This window comes from Haliotis rubra, unplaced genomic scaffold (assembly GCF_003918875.1).
Source record: "Haliotis rubra isolate DU_JTF1 unplaced genomic scaffold, ASM391887v1 Scf41, whole genome shotgun sequence".
In the NCBI taxonomy this organism is placed as follows: Eukaryota; Metazoa; Mollusca; class Gastropoda; order Lepetellida; family Haliotidae; genus Haliotis; species Haliotis rubra.
Window position 1 is genome coordinate 2,906,568 of NW_025767091.1, and position 17,506 is coordinate 2,924,073.

The 17,506-nt window shown below is 40.4% G+C and overlaps 1 protein-coding gene across 2 annotated transcripts in view; it reads right to left on the bottom strand.

Moving 5' to 3' along the window:
* Window positions 1-17,506, bottom strand: part of LOC124288014 (parathyroid hormone/parathyroid hormone-related peptide receptor-like) — a 91,698-nt gene that overhangs the window by 14,093 nt on the left and 60,099 nt on the right. For both annotated transcript variants that reach the window (XM_046724532.1, XM_046724533.1), the window contains exons 2-3: window positions 12,802-12,904; window positions 3,184-3,309 (exon numbers count right to left, since the gene is read on the bottom strand). In XM_046724532.1, the coding sequence (XP_046580488.1) occupies window positions 3,184-3,309; window positions 12,802-12,904 (229 nt within the window). The remainder of the gene's footprint in view (window positions 1-3,183; window positions 3,310-12,801; window positions 12,905-17,506) is intronic.

A 17,506-nucleotide genomic window follows, 5' to 3' on the forward strand; every position in this document is an offset into this window, starting at 1 on the left:
TGGAAATAGAGATTTAACGTTCCCTGTAACTTCATTGCACTTCAGTGGCAGCTTAATGTAGGAGGGAAGCCTGTGTATTCTGCAAAACCAGTGGGAATACCTAGAATACTCATCAGGGTATGACTCCTTCTACTGTCGCGGGCATTCTACAGGTCATTGTTCCGGAAGAAACATCTTCCCATCTATCGTACATTGACCACCCTACATTGTACATATTCGATGCCGTTCATATGGACGGTTTTTTCCTTGCAGCATCCTCTTGTCGAACTGTTGAGTACATTAATATATCAGTTTACACTGCAGGAAGAGGAGATTTATGACTCAACAGATGGATGGAAGCGGTTGTTGACGATCCTTCATTGCACCACTACCACTGTGTAATAGATTCACGTTAACACGCTCAGAGTAGTGGCAGGTTTCATTCTTCACTTTCTCCTTGTTTTTCAAAGAAGTATGTAAACGTACATCCACTTAAAACGGCACATGTGTTAACACGTGCTTTGCTTCATATTCGTTAAGTGACAGATTTGCACTGTTAATACAGAGCCAGGGTAAACACATGGAATTACTGAGGAAGGAAGCAAGCCTGTATGAGGCAACATAGGGTTCGGAGAAAACTGAACCTGGGATTCTGAAAACTTAGATACATAATTCTGATATTGATATGCATTGACCGATAACGGTACAAATAACGAAGCCTATAATCGTGGGTTCGAATCCTTGCTTCGCCATTATAATGTTCTACTAATTTACACATGGTCCTTTGTTTCGCCACAGAGCTGAACATCTGAGATCTCATACATCAATGGGTTACTTGTGTCCTCCACAGCCCACATAGACTAAGGCTTAGTCCCTGATTCCTGAATATGTATAATTTTGATAGTAACAAATAAACCCATTTAAATTGAAAAGGAGCCCCTGTGAGTTGCGAGATTCGGACCTGGGGAAATCTAGACTTGCTTCATTTAGGGCTTTAACTTGGTTCAGGGACTGTGAGACAGACTACAGACCACAGTGCTGCCCAGCGTCTGTCCACTTCATTAATTACAGCCTCCCGGGACATCTCCTGGACTGTGGTGTTGCCGACAACCGTGCTGGGCTTTGTTGACTGATGAAGGCAGGGATAACAGTATAAGGATGAAGTGAAACCAAGCACCTCGTCCTTCGCTCAGATAGCGGCAAAGCCCGTGTTTGGGTATTTCATTGTTAACGTTCCTTGTTGCACGTCAAATGAAAATAGACATAAGCGTGTGGGTTTATCGACACAATAAACACAATTCACATGCGGATATTGTTTTTAAGAACGTCACGTACTTTCAAGCAAGGCAAATACCTTTTTCATGTTCACAGGATGTTTTATGTTTTATGGTTTAATTTTTTAACTGTTTTGGTTTATGTTTCATGTTGTACAGTTTTATGTTGTATGTGTCATGGTTTTATATTATGTGATGATTAACATATCCCAAAAAGAGATGCTATTCGATATGCGCTATAAAGTTCTACCAAGGTGCATTCAAGGTCATTCACTTTGTTTGAAGGCAGAAAAATTCTGTTTCCGTTAGATCCTCGGTGCCATCATCATTATACTGAACACATGAAGCTATAGCACATTGAAAGTTTCTTTTACAAACTTAGTCATTAACGACTAATATCCAAAATAACGCTTGTAGCTGGCATACATAATTAGTTCTGTTACTGTTCTAACAGTAACAGGCTACGAACTAAAACTGAACAGGCTTCGAGTGATTCATTCATCCATGTAACAGTAATGGCCTTCTTTCATAATTAGTGTCGACTTTGAGTCGTTATTTCAAATTAGCCAACTGAAAGTTTAGTTTTTCATACATGTACAGGAAAACAAATTGGCTAGATGACGCCTCATAATCGAAGATCCAAAAGATCTAAAGGTCATTGATACTATTAATCTATAGTTTATCAGATTACAGGATTGATGTTTTTTGTTGGCCTACCGAGGGAAGTAGTAAGGGGAGGTCCCCGCTGGTAGTTCCTTCCACTTATCGTGAATAGCATAAGATGTAGATTGGCAAATCTGAGTCTAACCATCACGCTACGTGTCACAGAAATGAATTAAGTCTATTCGTAAGCCGTTTTTCATTTATTTCCTTCGGCGCAGCACTTTCATCTTCATTTATTAGTAAATACACGTCATCAGTTTACATGAAGCCTTTGATCCAATTGAATATCAGAACATTAAATACGTAACCTCAAACGTTAGGCCACGTCGCTGAGTTACGTCCCGTAGTCCTGTCAGTTCGTTGGGTGCAGGTTCATTTCCACATTTAACCCGATCTGGATATAATTCTTGGTTTATAAGCCGCCTTCATGGTGGAGTGGACACAGCGGCTGATCTTAGAGGGGATCCTTGGGGTTCGATCCCCGACCGCCTCATCCCAAGACGTGGCGTTTTGCACTTGGGGATAAAACAAGGACTGGTCGGCTAGAGCGAGGTACTCTGTGGTGTGTATTCATATTGACTTCTGAGTGCACTATTATGCTGGCATTATTCCGAACAATTGCAAACAACCAGTTATCATGTATCGTCTCAGTTAACAGTCTGCGCCCGGTATAACGTGCCAGTCGTAGATGTTGTACATTCCAAGCGTTTGTTTATCCTACAGCAACATTTTCGTGCAGATAATCGAAACTGATTATTCTCTGAAGTTGATGTTTTTCACGTTCATATCTTCAAAGCGAAATAAACTAAGGGAGCGTATTTTCACATCCTTGTATCGGTTATGGCCGCCTCCGTGGTGTAGTGGTTAGAGTGTCCGCCCGGTGAGCGGAAGGTTGCGGGTTCGATCCCCGGCCGCGTCATACCAAAAGACGTTAAAATATGGTACTTGTTGTTCCCTGTCTGGCGCTCGGCATTAATGGGTACAACAGGGACTGGTCGGCTCGGAGTCAGTGTAATGTGTCTGAGTGAGGTATTCATGCTTAACTGCGGCATGGTATCTCAGTGAGCCAGCACTATAATACCAGCTTAAATCTGGGCTAGTACAAGCAGCCACACATACACATGCATGCATGTCGTCATATCAACTAAATATTCTCAAGTACGACGTTAAACCCCATTTCACCTCGCCTGTATCTGTTACACCAATATACTACTATAACAGTACAGTACTAGCCGCAAAAAGGAAATACATATTTCACATCCCTTACCATTTTTGTTGAAACCATTGACATAATCCGGGCAGTGCTGTTGGGCCATAGTTCCCGGGGGTGTCTCATCCCAGCACAGTAAGTCGTCCCAGGCCACCACACAGGGGGTAGGGCCGTCCGCGGGGTCTGCAATAACAAACACCACTGGTCAGTGAGGGAGGTCATGCAATATGGTTTAAACAGCAAAATATGTTAAAGGTGAATTTGCCGCTTATAGATAAAAGAAATCGTGAACAACATTACGGAATTGTTGTCTGCTCGGTCATTGCGTTGTTGCCCGCAGCCTACATGTACACAACCTCTCAGCGCTGCAATACGCTTCACGCACAAATGTCAACTTATCATTCAGAGGCGAATATAGTCGTCATAAACTTAATTCACGCACAATGCGTGAAAGTGTTATGGGTACAATACGTGAGGTCAATTTCAGGTGTGTCCAGTTAGATTTTGCTGGAATTTTGGTAATAGCTCGCTGTCCGACCGACACTCTCCAGTGCCATGGCTGGCCACTCTACTCTAAGATACTCTCTCCAAACAAAGCTATACGCTGTTATACTTGAAACATTCCACAGATCAGACAGTCAGTGCAACAAGTTCTAGATGCCACCATGGGAAATGTATGTGTCAGATATTTTATAGATACACAACGAAAATCACTTTTAATAATTAGCCTTACAATAACAACACTCTCCATTGTAGAAGTTCCTCTTTAACATCATTGTAGGAATTTGATCTATTGACTGAATAGTTTCTCTGCAACTTCATTGTAGGAGTTTGATCTATTGACTGAAGAGCTCCACGTCACCTTCTTTGAGTTTGAACTGCTGACTGATGAGTTCTACTTCCGCTGATGGTCTGGTTGATCTATCACAGATTAGCATGAGCGGACTGCTTCAGAGGGTCTACATGCTATTATAAACAGCTGTTCATTTTCAGCCTTATCTCTGCGACACCTTCCATTTACTCCTGCCGGGTTTTAAAGGTTATCAACGATATGTTCCTCTTTCAAGTCAGGGGCCTTTTAAAACTTAACCAACATGTCTATATAAAACAGCCTTCACTGCACTAAAACATTAGTGCACTCCGTAAAACATTCACTGCACTAAAAACGGAGGGCATGCCATGACAGCATGATTAATTAAGTTCGGTACCTCAGATAAAGCATACACAGATTGTTGGGAGTGATAAATTATTCCAGTCGAAAACATTCGTCTTATGAAGACATTTCAAACTCCAAAAAGCGTTTCCTGAAGAAATCGGTAGTTACGAGTTATACACCAGACGGCGATGATTACGGTGAAGATAACGTTGATGTATTCCCTGTTGAACGTAACAGTAGACGCCGTTATATCATCATCTGATACTCACGTTACTAAAAGTAGAATCTCTGACATGGAAACGGAACACGGATTTTGATTTTCGTCAAGTCTAGCAGATACGCAAAAAGACTGAGAGATCTAACGGCAGTAACAACTATTGATATGGCGGGGAAGGTTAGGATGTATCTCCGTTAGGAGTGGTTATTCTTTTGCACTGACGTTGAATATTTAGTTGAACTGGGTGCAAATTTCTGGTGGTGAGGGGCGGTGGGGTAGCCTAGTGGTTAAAGCGTTCGCTCTTAGCTTCACGCCGAAGACCCGGGCTCGATTCCCCACATGGGTTAAATGTATGAAGCCCATTTCTGGTGTCCCCCACCGTGATATTGCTGGAATATTGCTAAAAGCGGCACAAAAACCAAACTCACTCACTCACCCTGGTGGTAAACTGAAGTACACGAAATTCATCATCAGCACAGTAGCATTTATCTATTCAGAGTCAACTACTAAAGACATGTTTGGTCCGAGACGTTGATACTGCCTCCCATGAATGTGGTGAAACGGAACATTTTTCTATAATCACGACGATCGGAATTTCTACACAGCAACCATAACTCAAATATATTTTACTGGATTTTCTGGTCATTGCATTACTTCGGGCTGTCCTCCCATATGAAGCTGTCACACCGTGATATAGAAATACTGTTCAGAGTGACGTTAAAACACTCACTCACTCTGTAAATCCAGGGAATTGAGTCGTATATATGGCTGCGTCGGTTTAGATAAGTGCAGCAACATGCGATCAGCAGTATGTATAATGTGATCATGTTACACATGAACAGGTATATTTAGGCACCAACTGCAATAAAATATCATATATGCGCATAAACATCTTTGAATTCTCTAAAGTTCGATCGTTTAATCGTTTAGTCATACTGGAGCTAATTGGGACGGCGATCTTTCATATGGACTCGATTATCAAATATGATTATAATAAATTATGATAGAATGAATTCATGATACCGTGGCTAATCTGATTCCTCCGTGGCGATGGATGGTTGTCCTTTCGTCATGACCAGTACACGTATATAGAAGCGACAAGCTAAAAGCGATTGTACAATTGTGACTGTATCGTGTAATGCATTAAATCAGCAGTTCATCAGTGGCTGTAATTGTGTGTTGTTGTGGTGGTTTTAGAAGGAGTTACAGAACTGGCAAGAGAATCCCTTTTACTCGTTTAACTCCACCTAAAACGTACAATAAAAGTTCTGCATACCCTAAAGACACTTTACGCTGCATAAACAACTTCTAATCAAACCAGCAGATTCTGAGTAATCGTGATCGGTATCAGTGCAGGGGTACCTTTGTGAGGTATTATAACCAGTTTGAGGTGCCATTACTCCCAAACGTGTCGTTAATGTGAGCATTTACAGGCAGGCGCCGATATTTCCAGGGATAGTTTACGATAAAACATACACGTAGAATAGTTACAGTTTAACATGCGTCGGCAAGAAGTCGGAAGCAATATCTTGCCAAAGTATAATAGGATTGGTTTGGGTCTTCTCTTCGCGGCATGTAACTGTGTATGATGAACATTAAGAGCAAACCAGCAATGTTCGTGATGGAGGGAATGAGGTATGAATGGTGGTTCAATATTCATGCTTCAGCCATAAATGACAATTTTGTCAAGAATGGATTGTTCACATAACATCAAAAGGCACGCTCAGTCAGCACTTCAAACGGCTTTGAAAGATTTCACAAATACCTATTTCGTCACCATTAATTAGTTTTAGGATATATAACCACAAATTCCAAAATAAAACGAGCCCCTGAGATTACACAATCATGCATACAGTGAACTTAGCCCAGCGTTCGTTTCAAACTGTATTGATCTGGGGTTGTAACTTCATAACACAATATAACGGTCTCAATTTCTATACTCTAGAGAGTTATATCAAAACTTGAAACACGAATAAGCTTAAAAATCAATCACGATTATCCAGTATAGGTTTTAAAGAATGTATATATCCATGATTTTTCACTTGTGTACCGTACCACTGCGGGTGGTTATACAGTACAACCAGAAATAATTGAGAATTTAAGATTGTATTTTTTTCCCACTCATTACTCACATTTTAAAAGTGAATATTAACAGAACATAACTCCAGATTCAAAGACAGGTGAACAGTTAGTATTTTGTCAAGTCACCATGGGCAGCAATGCAGGCTTCAATGTGGCGGGGCATACTACTGATCAAAGAAGTTACAAAGTCGTGGTCCACGCTGTCCCAATATCGGACCACCTCTTCTTTCATTTCAGCAATATTTGTCAGATTTTTCTTATTGACACTTTCCTTCATAAGTCCCCAAACATTTTCTATTGGATTTAGGTCAGGGCTATAGCTTTGCCAATATAATAATGTCATATTTTGGGTCCGAAACCAGGCCTGTGAATGCTTTGAACGATGTTTTGGGTCGTTGTCCTGCTGGAAAATCCAAAATTTCCATAGAACACGTGAGCAGATGGAAGTAAATGTCCCTCAAGAATGTCTGTGTACCGCTCACTGTTCATATTCCCTTCAAATACACAGAGGGGCGTTGCCCCTAACACATATATGCCACCCCACACGTTAAATTTCGGACTGTACTTTGGGCGCTGATACAAAGGTTTTTCAGTTTGTTTGGTCCAGAATTTCAGTGTATCAGGAAACAGCCACACAGAACTTTCATCTGAGAATATCACATTGTCCCAGTTAAAATTTCTATGCTGTAAGCACCAGTTCAACCTTCGCTCCTTTTGTTCAGATTTCATGATCGGTGATGGAATTCCTCGACTTTTCTGCCAACCCATTGCATGCAGATCAGTTCAAATTGTCTCCTTTCAGACAGCCACAGTTCCTCTATCAATCATATCCAGCCTTAAGTTTTCTAAACTCCTTCCTTTGTTTTCAGAAACAAGAATACCAAGCGCCTCCTGTCACCGCCAGTCAATTTTCTGGGCCTACCTGCGCCTCCCTGGTGCTCATTGTCCATATCCATTTGCAATATTTTTCAAAACACGATAAACAGTGGACAAAGGGAAGCCTGTTCTACTTGAAATCACTTTAGCTGATCTGATGTCCTTGTTATAATACTCTAAAATCAACTTCCATTTCTCTAGATCATCCATACTGAGGATCACTGAAAATGTCGTCTGCTAGCAAGTAAACAAAGGGGGGATAACTCTTCACAAACTAATGAAAATGGATTAACGGAGTTGTCTCTCTTGAATGAAAACAAGCACTTGACAGCTGGTCAAGGTTGTTTATACTAGAAATCCAATTAAACATATTCCTAATTTTTCCAATAATTTCTGGTCATACTATAAGGGAAGATTTTAATAAACAGTTGTATGGAGACGATTAGCGTGATTTTAAGGAAACTATGGGAGGAAAACCCATGTTGATGCAAGTAACCGACGTTTACAACACCAGTAAATACAATGATACGATGCTAACAACATAACCAAGTGAACTGGGATTCGAACCCACAATCGGACGCTCGCCTGCCTAAGCCAAGGTTAAGTAATGACGTTTCCACAGAACACACTCATTCATGCAGTGGTAGATCAGGGGCGTAGCTTCCATATGATAAAAACCCGGGCTTACACATGATTGTTGCTAAAAAGGGTTGGCAAGCCCTCAAAAGCTTAGCAACCTATCGGGCTTGCTACGCGCCTGGTCTAACATAAATGAATAATGTTGCAGAACAACATCGTCTACTACAACTACTACTAGTGCCATTGCTGCTACTGCTGCTGTGGCTACTACTACTACTGCTACTACAATTGCTGCTGCTACTTCTACAACTACTACTGGTGCTGCTGCGACTACTACTACTACTACCACTACTACTGCGACTACAACTGCTACTGTACCTTCTCCTACTACTACACTCCTACAACTACTGTTGTATAGTGGTGTATGTCCAGCTTACAACAGTATTTACATTTACATAACACCATGCCCACACAAAGTATGCCTGTTGCACTTACAGTCCAATTGCACATGACAGACACCCAGGAAGTTGGTAAAAAGTGACAACGGTAACAGCCTTTCACTCAAAACTGTCGTTTGCAATAAATCACATGTTCTGTAAAAATGTTCTCAGGTGAGATCGAACAGATGTTCTCATGATGGTGATTTGTTTTTTCTGACAAAATTTTCTTTCCTTCACGACACGATTGGAATCCGCATGTTGTTGTAACTCATTTAACACAAGAAGTATGCCATCTCCAACATGGATGGATGGTTCTGCCAAACTGCCACATCCTTGACTCTGATACACTGACATGCACAGATTACTCTCTCTGACAGACCCACATATTCACGTTTATCTAATGCGTAACTGTTTGAGTGAACTATGTCCAAGTTAATTCAACACCCCATAGTCAGAAAGTAATCAGTTTATCTCAGTGGGCGTGAGATGTAAAACTGTGATGAAACATTGATGATGAATCATTGTTAAGTCAGTGACGAAAGCAGGTTCTCTGGTAAAGGGGAAGCATGCCCTGCCTAACGAAACATTCACGGCCGTATAGAGGCTATGCCCTAATGTTCAGCAGTGAGCCCCTCTGACTTGTGAGTGAGTGAGTGAGTGAGTAAGTGAGTGACTTTCGTTTTACGCCGCATTCAGCAATATTCCAGCTATATGGCGGTGGCCTGTAAAAAATCGAGTCTGGACCAGACAACCAGCGATCAATATTATGAGCATCGATCTACGCATTTGAACAGATGACATGTGTCAACCAAATCAGCGAGCCTGACCACCCAATCCCATTAGTAGCCTCTTACGGCAAACATTGGTTACTGAAGATCAATTCTTACCCGGACCTTCACGGGTACTCTGATTTGTAGAGGACGTTAAAACTATTAACTGAATTTCTGTGTGACGCAATTTGATTGGTTAAAAAGGCTGTTAAATTGGATACGATATCGGATATAGCCTTGGCCTTACCATAGGTAAGAACTAAGTACATAATACGAAGAAAAAAACAATGGGTCTATTGGAGGCATGTATATGGAATTACTGTGTGAAAAACGCAGTCTATAAGTGTATAAGTTTCCTGTTCCTGCCACTCTTCATTAGTATTGTTAAAAGCTGCTATTTCATACTTCATACTCATACTTCATACTCATAGGCCTTAATATACACAACGTGTCAGTGCATGCATATCAGTTTTGAGATTGTACATCCGACGAAGGATGTGTGTGCGTGCGTCTGTGGGAATGTGTATGTTTGTGTGTGTATCTATATGTTTATGTGTGTGTGTGCGTCTGTGTGTTCTTTTGTCTGTTTACGTCTGTGTTCGCGTTAGTGCGTCTGTGTGTGTTTCATGTGTGTGCGTCTCTAATTTTGGGTATGTGCGTCTGTGTTTGTGTTGCTGTATGTTTGCGTATGTGCGTCTGGTGTGTGTGTCAATTTAACATGGTTACCCTACGAAGACATACTCTACTTGTATAACTCCATAATACCATAATAACAAAAAGGACCATCTGGTGTGTGTGTCAATTTAACATGGTTACCCTACGAAGACATACTCTACTTGTATAACTCCATAATACCATAATAACAAAAAGGACCATCTGGTGTGTGTGTCAATTTAACATGGTTACCCTACGAAGACATACTCTACTTGTATAACTCCATAATACCATAATAACAAAAAGGACCATCTGGTGTGTGTGTCAATTTAACATGGTTACCCTACGAAGACATACTCTACTTGTATAACTCCATAATACCATAATAACAAAAAGGACCATCTGGTGTGTGTGTCAATTTAACATGGTTACCCTACGAAGACATACTCTACTTGTATAACTCCATAATACCATAATAACAAAAAGGACCATCTGGTGTGTGTGTCAATTTAACATGGTTACCCTACGAAGACATACTCTACTTGTATAACTCCATAATACCATAATAACAAAAGAAGACCATCTGGTGTGTGTGTCAATTTAACATGGTTACCCTACGAAGACATACTCTACTTGTATAACTCCATAATACCATAATAACAAAAAGGACCATCTGGTGTGTGTGTCAATTTAACATGGTTACCCTACGAAGACATACTCTACTTGTATAACTCCATAATACCATAATAACAAAAAGGACCATCTGGTGTGTGTGTGTCAATTTAACATGGTTACCCTACGAAGACATACTCTACTTGTATAACTCCATAATACCATAATAACAAAAAGGACCATCTGGTGTGTGTGTCAATTTAACATGGTTACCCTACGAAGACATACTCTACTTGTATAACTCCATAATACCATAATAACAAAAAGGACCATCTGGTGTGTGTGTCAATTTAACATGGTTACCCTACGAAGACATACTCTACTTGTATAACTCCATAATACCATGCATCTTCCTTGGTAACAAAAAGGACCATTTTTTTCCGTCTTATAATATGCCGCGGCCGGGATCAAACCAACCACCCTCCGCTCTCAGAGAGACACGCTATCCAGTACACCACGATGGTGATTCAGCGTAATGGACGTTGTTGTAGAAATAACATCATTCCCAGCAGGATGTGATATTCACATATTTCATGCAATATTTATTAAAATTGTAAATGAAATAGACGCATTTCCGATAGCGTATTTTTATTCCTAGTAAATAGGTCCAGTTGGAAATCCTAATTAGATCAGTTTGCCTCATCAAATTCAACATGTGCAGTGGCTTGTCACCAAATGACCAGTAATAACATCACACAAATACTGTCTATGACCGGTAGAGAAAGGAACCACCATTCCTTAAATACACTATACCGTTACAGCTGTCTACCCATACACCAATCAATCCCTAGCAGGAAATTATACCACATATTCCCGGGTTGGTATACAAATGCTCAGTTAGGGCTTGTGATGGATGTCACACGGTCATTATGAGGAATACAAACTGAGCATAAATACTGTACAATATCCATGTTCATGGTAGCTATAGTCAGAACTACAGCCCTAATGTGGGATAATATGTGTCGATGCAGATCAATAACCTCCCGTGATGTTTATTGACAGGAAACTAATATGGGGGTCTACCGGTATTGGCGTAACGTTTCTGTGTCGCTTCACCTGTTGGTCAAAGGATACAACCTGCTACAGAGAGGACATTGGTCTGGAACCACCCAATTAGACAGGTCCATGAATAATGATGGTTTGTGGAACACTAATCGCCCTTGTAAGCCGAAACTAGATTAATAACATGTTCTGCTTGTGCGCTGTACTGTCAGGCTGTGGGGAGAAAATGAATCCGTTATGAACCCTTGAGGACGCTGTACAATTGAATCAATCAAGTTATCAAGCTTCCTCTGATTTCCTCCCTGGAAGTGAACATAAAGGTGACCAGTGGAATAATTTCATTTGTTTCATACTTAGGTCACGGTATAAAGATTCAGAGTGACAAAATACTAACCCCCATGACTGAATGAAATGAAGGATGGCTTCAACTTTGAAATCTTTTGCTTAATGTATAGCAATATTCCAAAAGCTAATTTTTATTGTCAACAATTTACAGCTTTCGAGGAAGGTCGAATCAGTCCCTTATTTCAACTTGTATTATATGTCTCTTTCAGGTTAACAACTAAATACTACATGTATGCAACCCACGAAGGTATTCATTTTAAAATCTGCCTTTCAAAGAATCCTGATACACATCAGTTCCAGTTGTGAAACCCAATTCGATATATTTTAATTCAACCTTGCATGCAGGCTACATTAACGTGCCTGTGCATGTATTTGGGACGAGTGTCACCTGTGTGGCTGGATATGTAAACCTTGTCGAGAACATCTGGGATCATCACAAAATGAGGGTGATCATTAATACATGTTCATTTTATAGTCGGAATCATAGAATCTGCCTTGGGGGGTATTTCTATATGATTACGAAAATCTGTTTATCGCTGTTATTACACTCATTATGTATTTGAGTTCAAATTTCACACAAAACCTAGTGTTCTATATCACACCTAGGAATCCTTATTAGTGAGTGAATATTTATGGAGTGTATTCAAAATATCTAGTGATGTAGCGAAGGTGTATTGTACTTATGTATTGGTAAATACTTTCAGTAGGTGTATTGAAAATATGGCGTGGCATTACCATAACCAGGTGTACTGAAACTATGTGCTGACCTTAAGTACTTACAGTGACAAAGGTGTATTGAAACTTTGTATTGGCTTTAAAAAGGTATATTAAAGCTATGTATTGGTATCAACATAAGTAGGTGTATTGAAGCTAGGTACTGACCATGGCTGGATGTATTGAAGACACGAACCATCTTCCTGTAACATCGGACCTTGGCTCGCAGCAGGAGCTTTCTCTGCTCCGTCTCCGACATGACGGACACCACCTGCAACATCACAACGGCGAATCATGACACATTCCACACTCATTGCATTCTGTAATCGTTTCATTGATAAATAAAACGACAAAACAGTGTCCACATCCATCAGAAGATTCTGCCCAGAACAGAGTCGATTGTACAATTCCGTCTATGCCATAAGGATGTGTTTATGAAGCGCCATCAAATGGTGATAATACCAGTTGTTCGCAAGAAGGTGAACGTCTCCTGCACCACCGTCATGAACACACGCAAAGTCTAGTCAATCATTCATTTGAAAAGAAATTCGGGAACGTGTGGTACAAGTCAAACTGGGATTTGCACCAGATATCTTTTTCGTAAAAAGAGCACGCCCCTTGCAAATGTTAATGGTTGGTGCCACCAGTGGGCAGAATAAACTTACCTTTTCGCGTACATCTGGTATCATCACTGATTAATTTATAAACAGTATCCTGTTTGCTGGGATTTCTTATTGGTTGTTTTGGTCCTTAATGTACTGAGATATTGTTTACAACGACAGTGACCCGATTCAGTTAATGACAAATAAGCCAGCAGCACACTTATCACACTCACATGATCTGTCTGGTCCATCAACACCCACGTGAATCAGCCCAGTTAAAAGTACACAAGAACACTCTGCCTCTGAGTGAATACCGATCACAACGACAACCATGGCATACCGTTGACTTGAACAACTGTGTCGCCATGAGACCCGCCACTGTCTCCAGAGCTAGGAACTACAATTCCCTGACATCCTGTTAGCCTCTGATAACCCATGTAGGCGTGTTCGAGATCGTGCTGTACTTTTCAAACTAAATAGTACTGTGACAGCCGGCATGTGTGTCGTGTTTGATAGATTTATGGGCTTGCGGTCAAGGAGATGTCTACGACTAACTACAGTCACATACTTGAACGTGCACTACACTTATTAGTCTGTCACACAGTCCGTGAAACACATTATTTTCCCTTCCGCCCAGCCCTTTCTGTAATTTAAAAGCCCTGAATGAAACACGCCTAGATTTGCCTGTGAATCTCCCAGCTTCATGCTACTTATAAATGGAGATAGTTAATATTTTAGCAAACTGTTTACATTCAGAAACTAAGGCCTACCTAAAAGGTCAAATTGTAACTAACTCTCATCTGTGTTGCCTCTAGAGAGCTGTGGAATAGATGCTTACATAGCTTATGTTTATGCAATGATATACTTGGTAGTATTAAGCAACATATAGCTTAAGGATATATTATTTCATCAGTGAAATAAATTGGTTTTTGAAAGAAAATGCATTCGCGATCGGCTTTGTGATATGATCGTAAATATCTGGAGTGACTGTAAATTATATTTGAAATTAGACGAGTCAGCAAGACATGTAAGTTCGGATTGGTCCAAATATTGGTTCAATAGTATCGCCCTCTGTGTATTCTTTCAGAGCCAAAACAATAAAAAAAATAGCAAAGGCCCTGAAGCAATGTAACTGTTATGGAAAAACAATATTTATAGTTTTTAACGCCGTTTAGCGGCTACATGTTGTTATTGTTACTCCCGTAAATCTGCGCAAAATCTACGGACTCCAAACATTGTGTGTGGACAACTTAGTGTACTGGGGTGGTGGGGTAGCCTAGTGTTTGAAACGTCCGCTCGATTCCCCAAATCGGTACAATGTGTGAAGCCCATATCTGGTGTCCCAAGTCGTGATATTGATGTAACATTGCTAAAAGCGACGTAAAACAAAACTGACTCACTGACGTATTGAACTAGTCCGGTCTTAGAGATCTCGCCCACTGAGATAAACACAGGGTTACAACAGTCCCATCTTCTACCAAGTAAGGCACAACCATCAGATCCCCGGGCGGTTCCAGGCTACACGTATGTGGTATTCTACTAACTTAATACGCAGGTGTATCTGGACAATTAATTCATTTTGGCCATAAATATGACTGTGTAGAGTGTAACTTTCTGAATCAGCTTTGGCCAATGTATATGAGACAGGGAAAGGTGTTGACTGGTCTGTTAAGATGAATAATATCACTCTTCAACCCACTGACCCGAGGTGGAGATGAGATCACACAAGCTTAAGTACATGTATACATGTAAACGCTAGTGGGCAATAGATCAAAGGCATTATTATATTGTCCAGTTTGTTAATCCTAGCACTAAATTATGGATATATAAAATGGATCAAGATAAAACCTGAGATCTGGAAACTGATCTGATGACAAATGCAGTCAAACGAAATAGATAGTCCCACATACACACTTTGCAAACCAAAATGTCAAATTACCGCGTCCGTATGTACATTGTACTTGATCAATTAACAGCAACAACCAGTATAGGTGAGGTCTCAGGATGTGTCATTAAAATGTCCTCATGAAATCGGGATAATGTCATTAAATCGGGGGAAATACACGATGGAACCCACTTTATTTTCATTGCCATGCACAAAGACGTGTCAGAAATTGTTCAGTTGACATTCATCCACTTTCGAATGCTATTTGAGGACATACCTTGTGTGTGTGTGTGTGTGTGTGAGTGTGTCTGTGTGTGTATATGAAGAACGACAAAACCCTTGTCGACACCAGGTGTCATTTAACAGATTATTGGGACACAACTGTCAAGCAACATTGGTGTCTCTCATCCTGGTAGGAGAATGTAGAGAAAGGATGCGCATAACAAAACTCACGCACACTCGATCAATCCTTGTAACAATATATTTAAAGTAACGAGCGAACAGTACAAAACGCACGTTTACATTAATATTTAGATTTTCCGTTTGGATATTATCTTACTAGAATATACCCAAGGTGTTATACTGTTTGAACATATAACGACTTTGCATCTCAGACAAAAGGATGCATGGAGCCTGAGGTTCTTGGAAGCAACGACCAATAACTTTTGATCGATCTCTGCAATGCCATACTTTTCTCAAATCACGATCAGGATATGGCATTCATATGAATTCTGTTACCAGATCCTGTTTTCAGCTGATTTGCTATCAGTTTGGATGTTGTATTGCTGCTGACGGAGAAACGTTTGCAAATGGTCCGTGATAAAACGCGTACTCTCTGTGTGATTGTACACTTCCCAAATACCCGAATGAGACATTAGTTAACCATGATAGCATTCCAGTGTAGCATGATTTAATATCAACTGCTAATGTGCGTGTGTTGCTTCGCATACAATTACATAAAATCCGTCACGAATATAAAGTTATAATACAATAAGTTGTAATTTTGACATTGTCTGGTGTGTTCGTTCTTGAAAGATCAAAGCTAACCAATCCTAACTAATCAGTTAGAATCCTTGAAACAAGAACAGTCGAATCAATGATGCAAATGATACTCACGGAGATAAAACTAACTTTTTATGATTGAGAATAACAATTTGTTTTCTTTGATATTTTGATATTGATTTATCATGTTCATTACGATTCAGGGCACTAATCAATGGATTGATTTGGTCTTCTCAAAGACTTGACGATGAAAGAGTTGGGTTGTCTTCACTTTGACCGCTACCTCAGTATATACCCTGTAATGGCGTATTCAGTAGGTTTAGATGGACGAAAGCCGAAGTAACACAGGTCATGATCACCGAATTCTTGATACAAAAAGGAAACTATTGTTCAAACTTATTAGTATACCCAACAAAGAAATACCCCTCCCAATCCCAACACTCACACACACATTCCACGCAACATAGAGTAACACGTGTACACACACATCATACCTTATTACTGAGCTACGACAGCTGTGTGTCATTCTGAACGCAAGTACAACAAGGTGTACAAACCCTCGTCTTCAACACCAAAGATGCGTCCTACATCTTATTGCACTTGGTGTTGTGTTACGAACCACTGAGACAGTGAATATTGTCGAGACGCCTCATTTGTCTCCTCTGGTTTCGGCTTCCTGCACCCAGACACAGCTGATGAGCTTTCTCGCTAGCAAGCATTCGCTAAGTCGCGCCACATTGGTGACTTGTGGGATTTGGGTGGCTGATTGCCTTGTTACTGTATATGACAGAGCTGGTAGACAGGTAGTCTGTCTCACAGTCCCTGAACCACTTTATTTTCCCTGCTGCCAAGCCCTCTATGCAGTGCTAAAGCCCTAAATAAAGCAAGTCTAGATTTCCTCAGGTTCTGAATCTCTGGTCTCCCTGGGGCTCCTTTTCAATTTAAATGGGCTTGTATGTTACTATCAAAATTATATATATTCAGAGACTAAACATTAGTCTAGTAGACAGGGAAAACCTGCTAACACATTTACAGTCAGACAGCCAAGGAGAGGAGTTCTCTGGAGCGGAGTGTCACCGCGTCTGCCAAGTAGGAATTATTGCGAGGTGAGACTCAGGAAGGACAGTGCAATAACACATGTTTTATTTAACCTGTCTGCTCAGTTCAATTACACCGTCACAGGAGGCAATAATGTAATTTTGTTGTAATGTGTCTGCATAATATGGAATATCGTCTTTGTCGAAATAAGTTTGCGTTATCTCAGAAGGTGCATTTGTAGATAACCTTTGTGAGAGTCACGATAATAACATTAGGCATACATTTCAGTCCTCAAGCAATCGTGATTATTCTTGAAACAGGTTTCCTTGACCGAAAATATTGCACC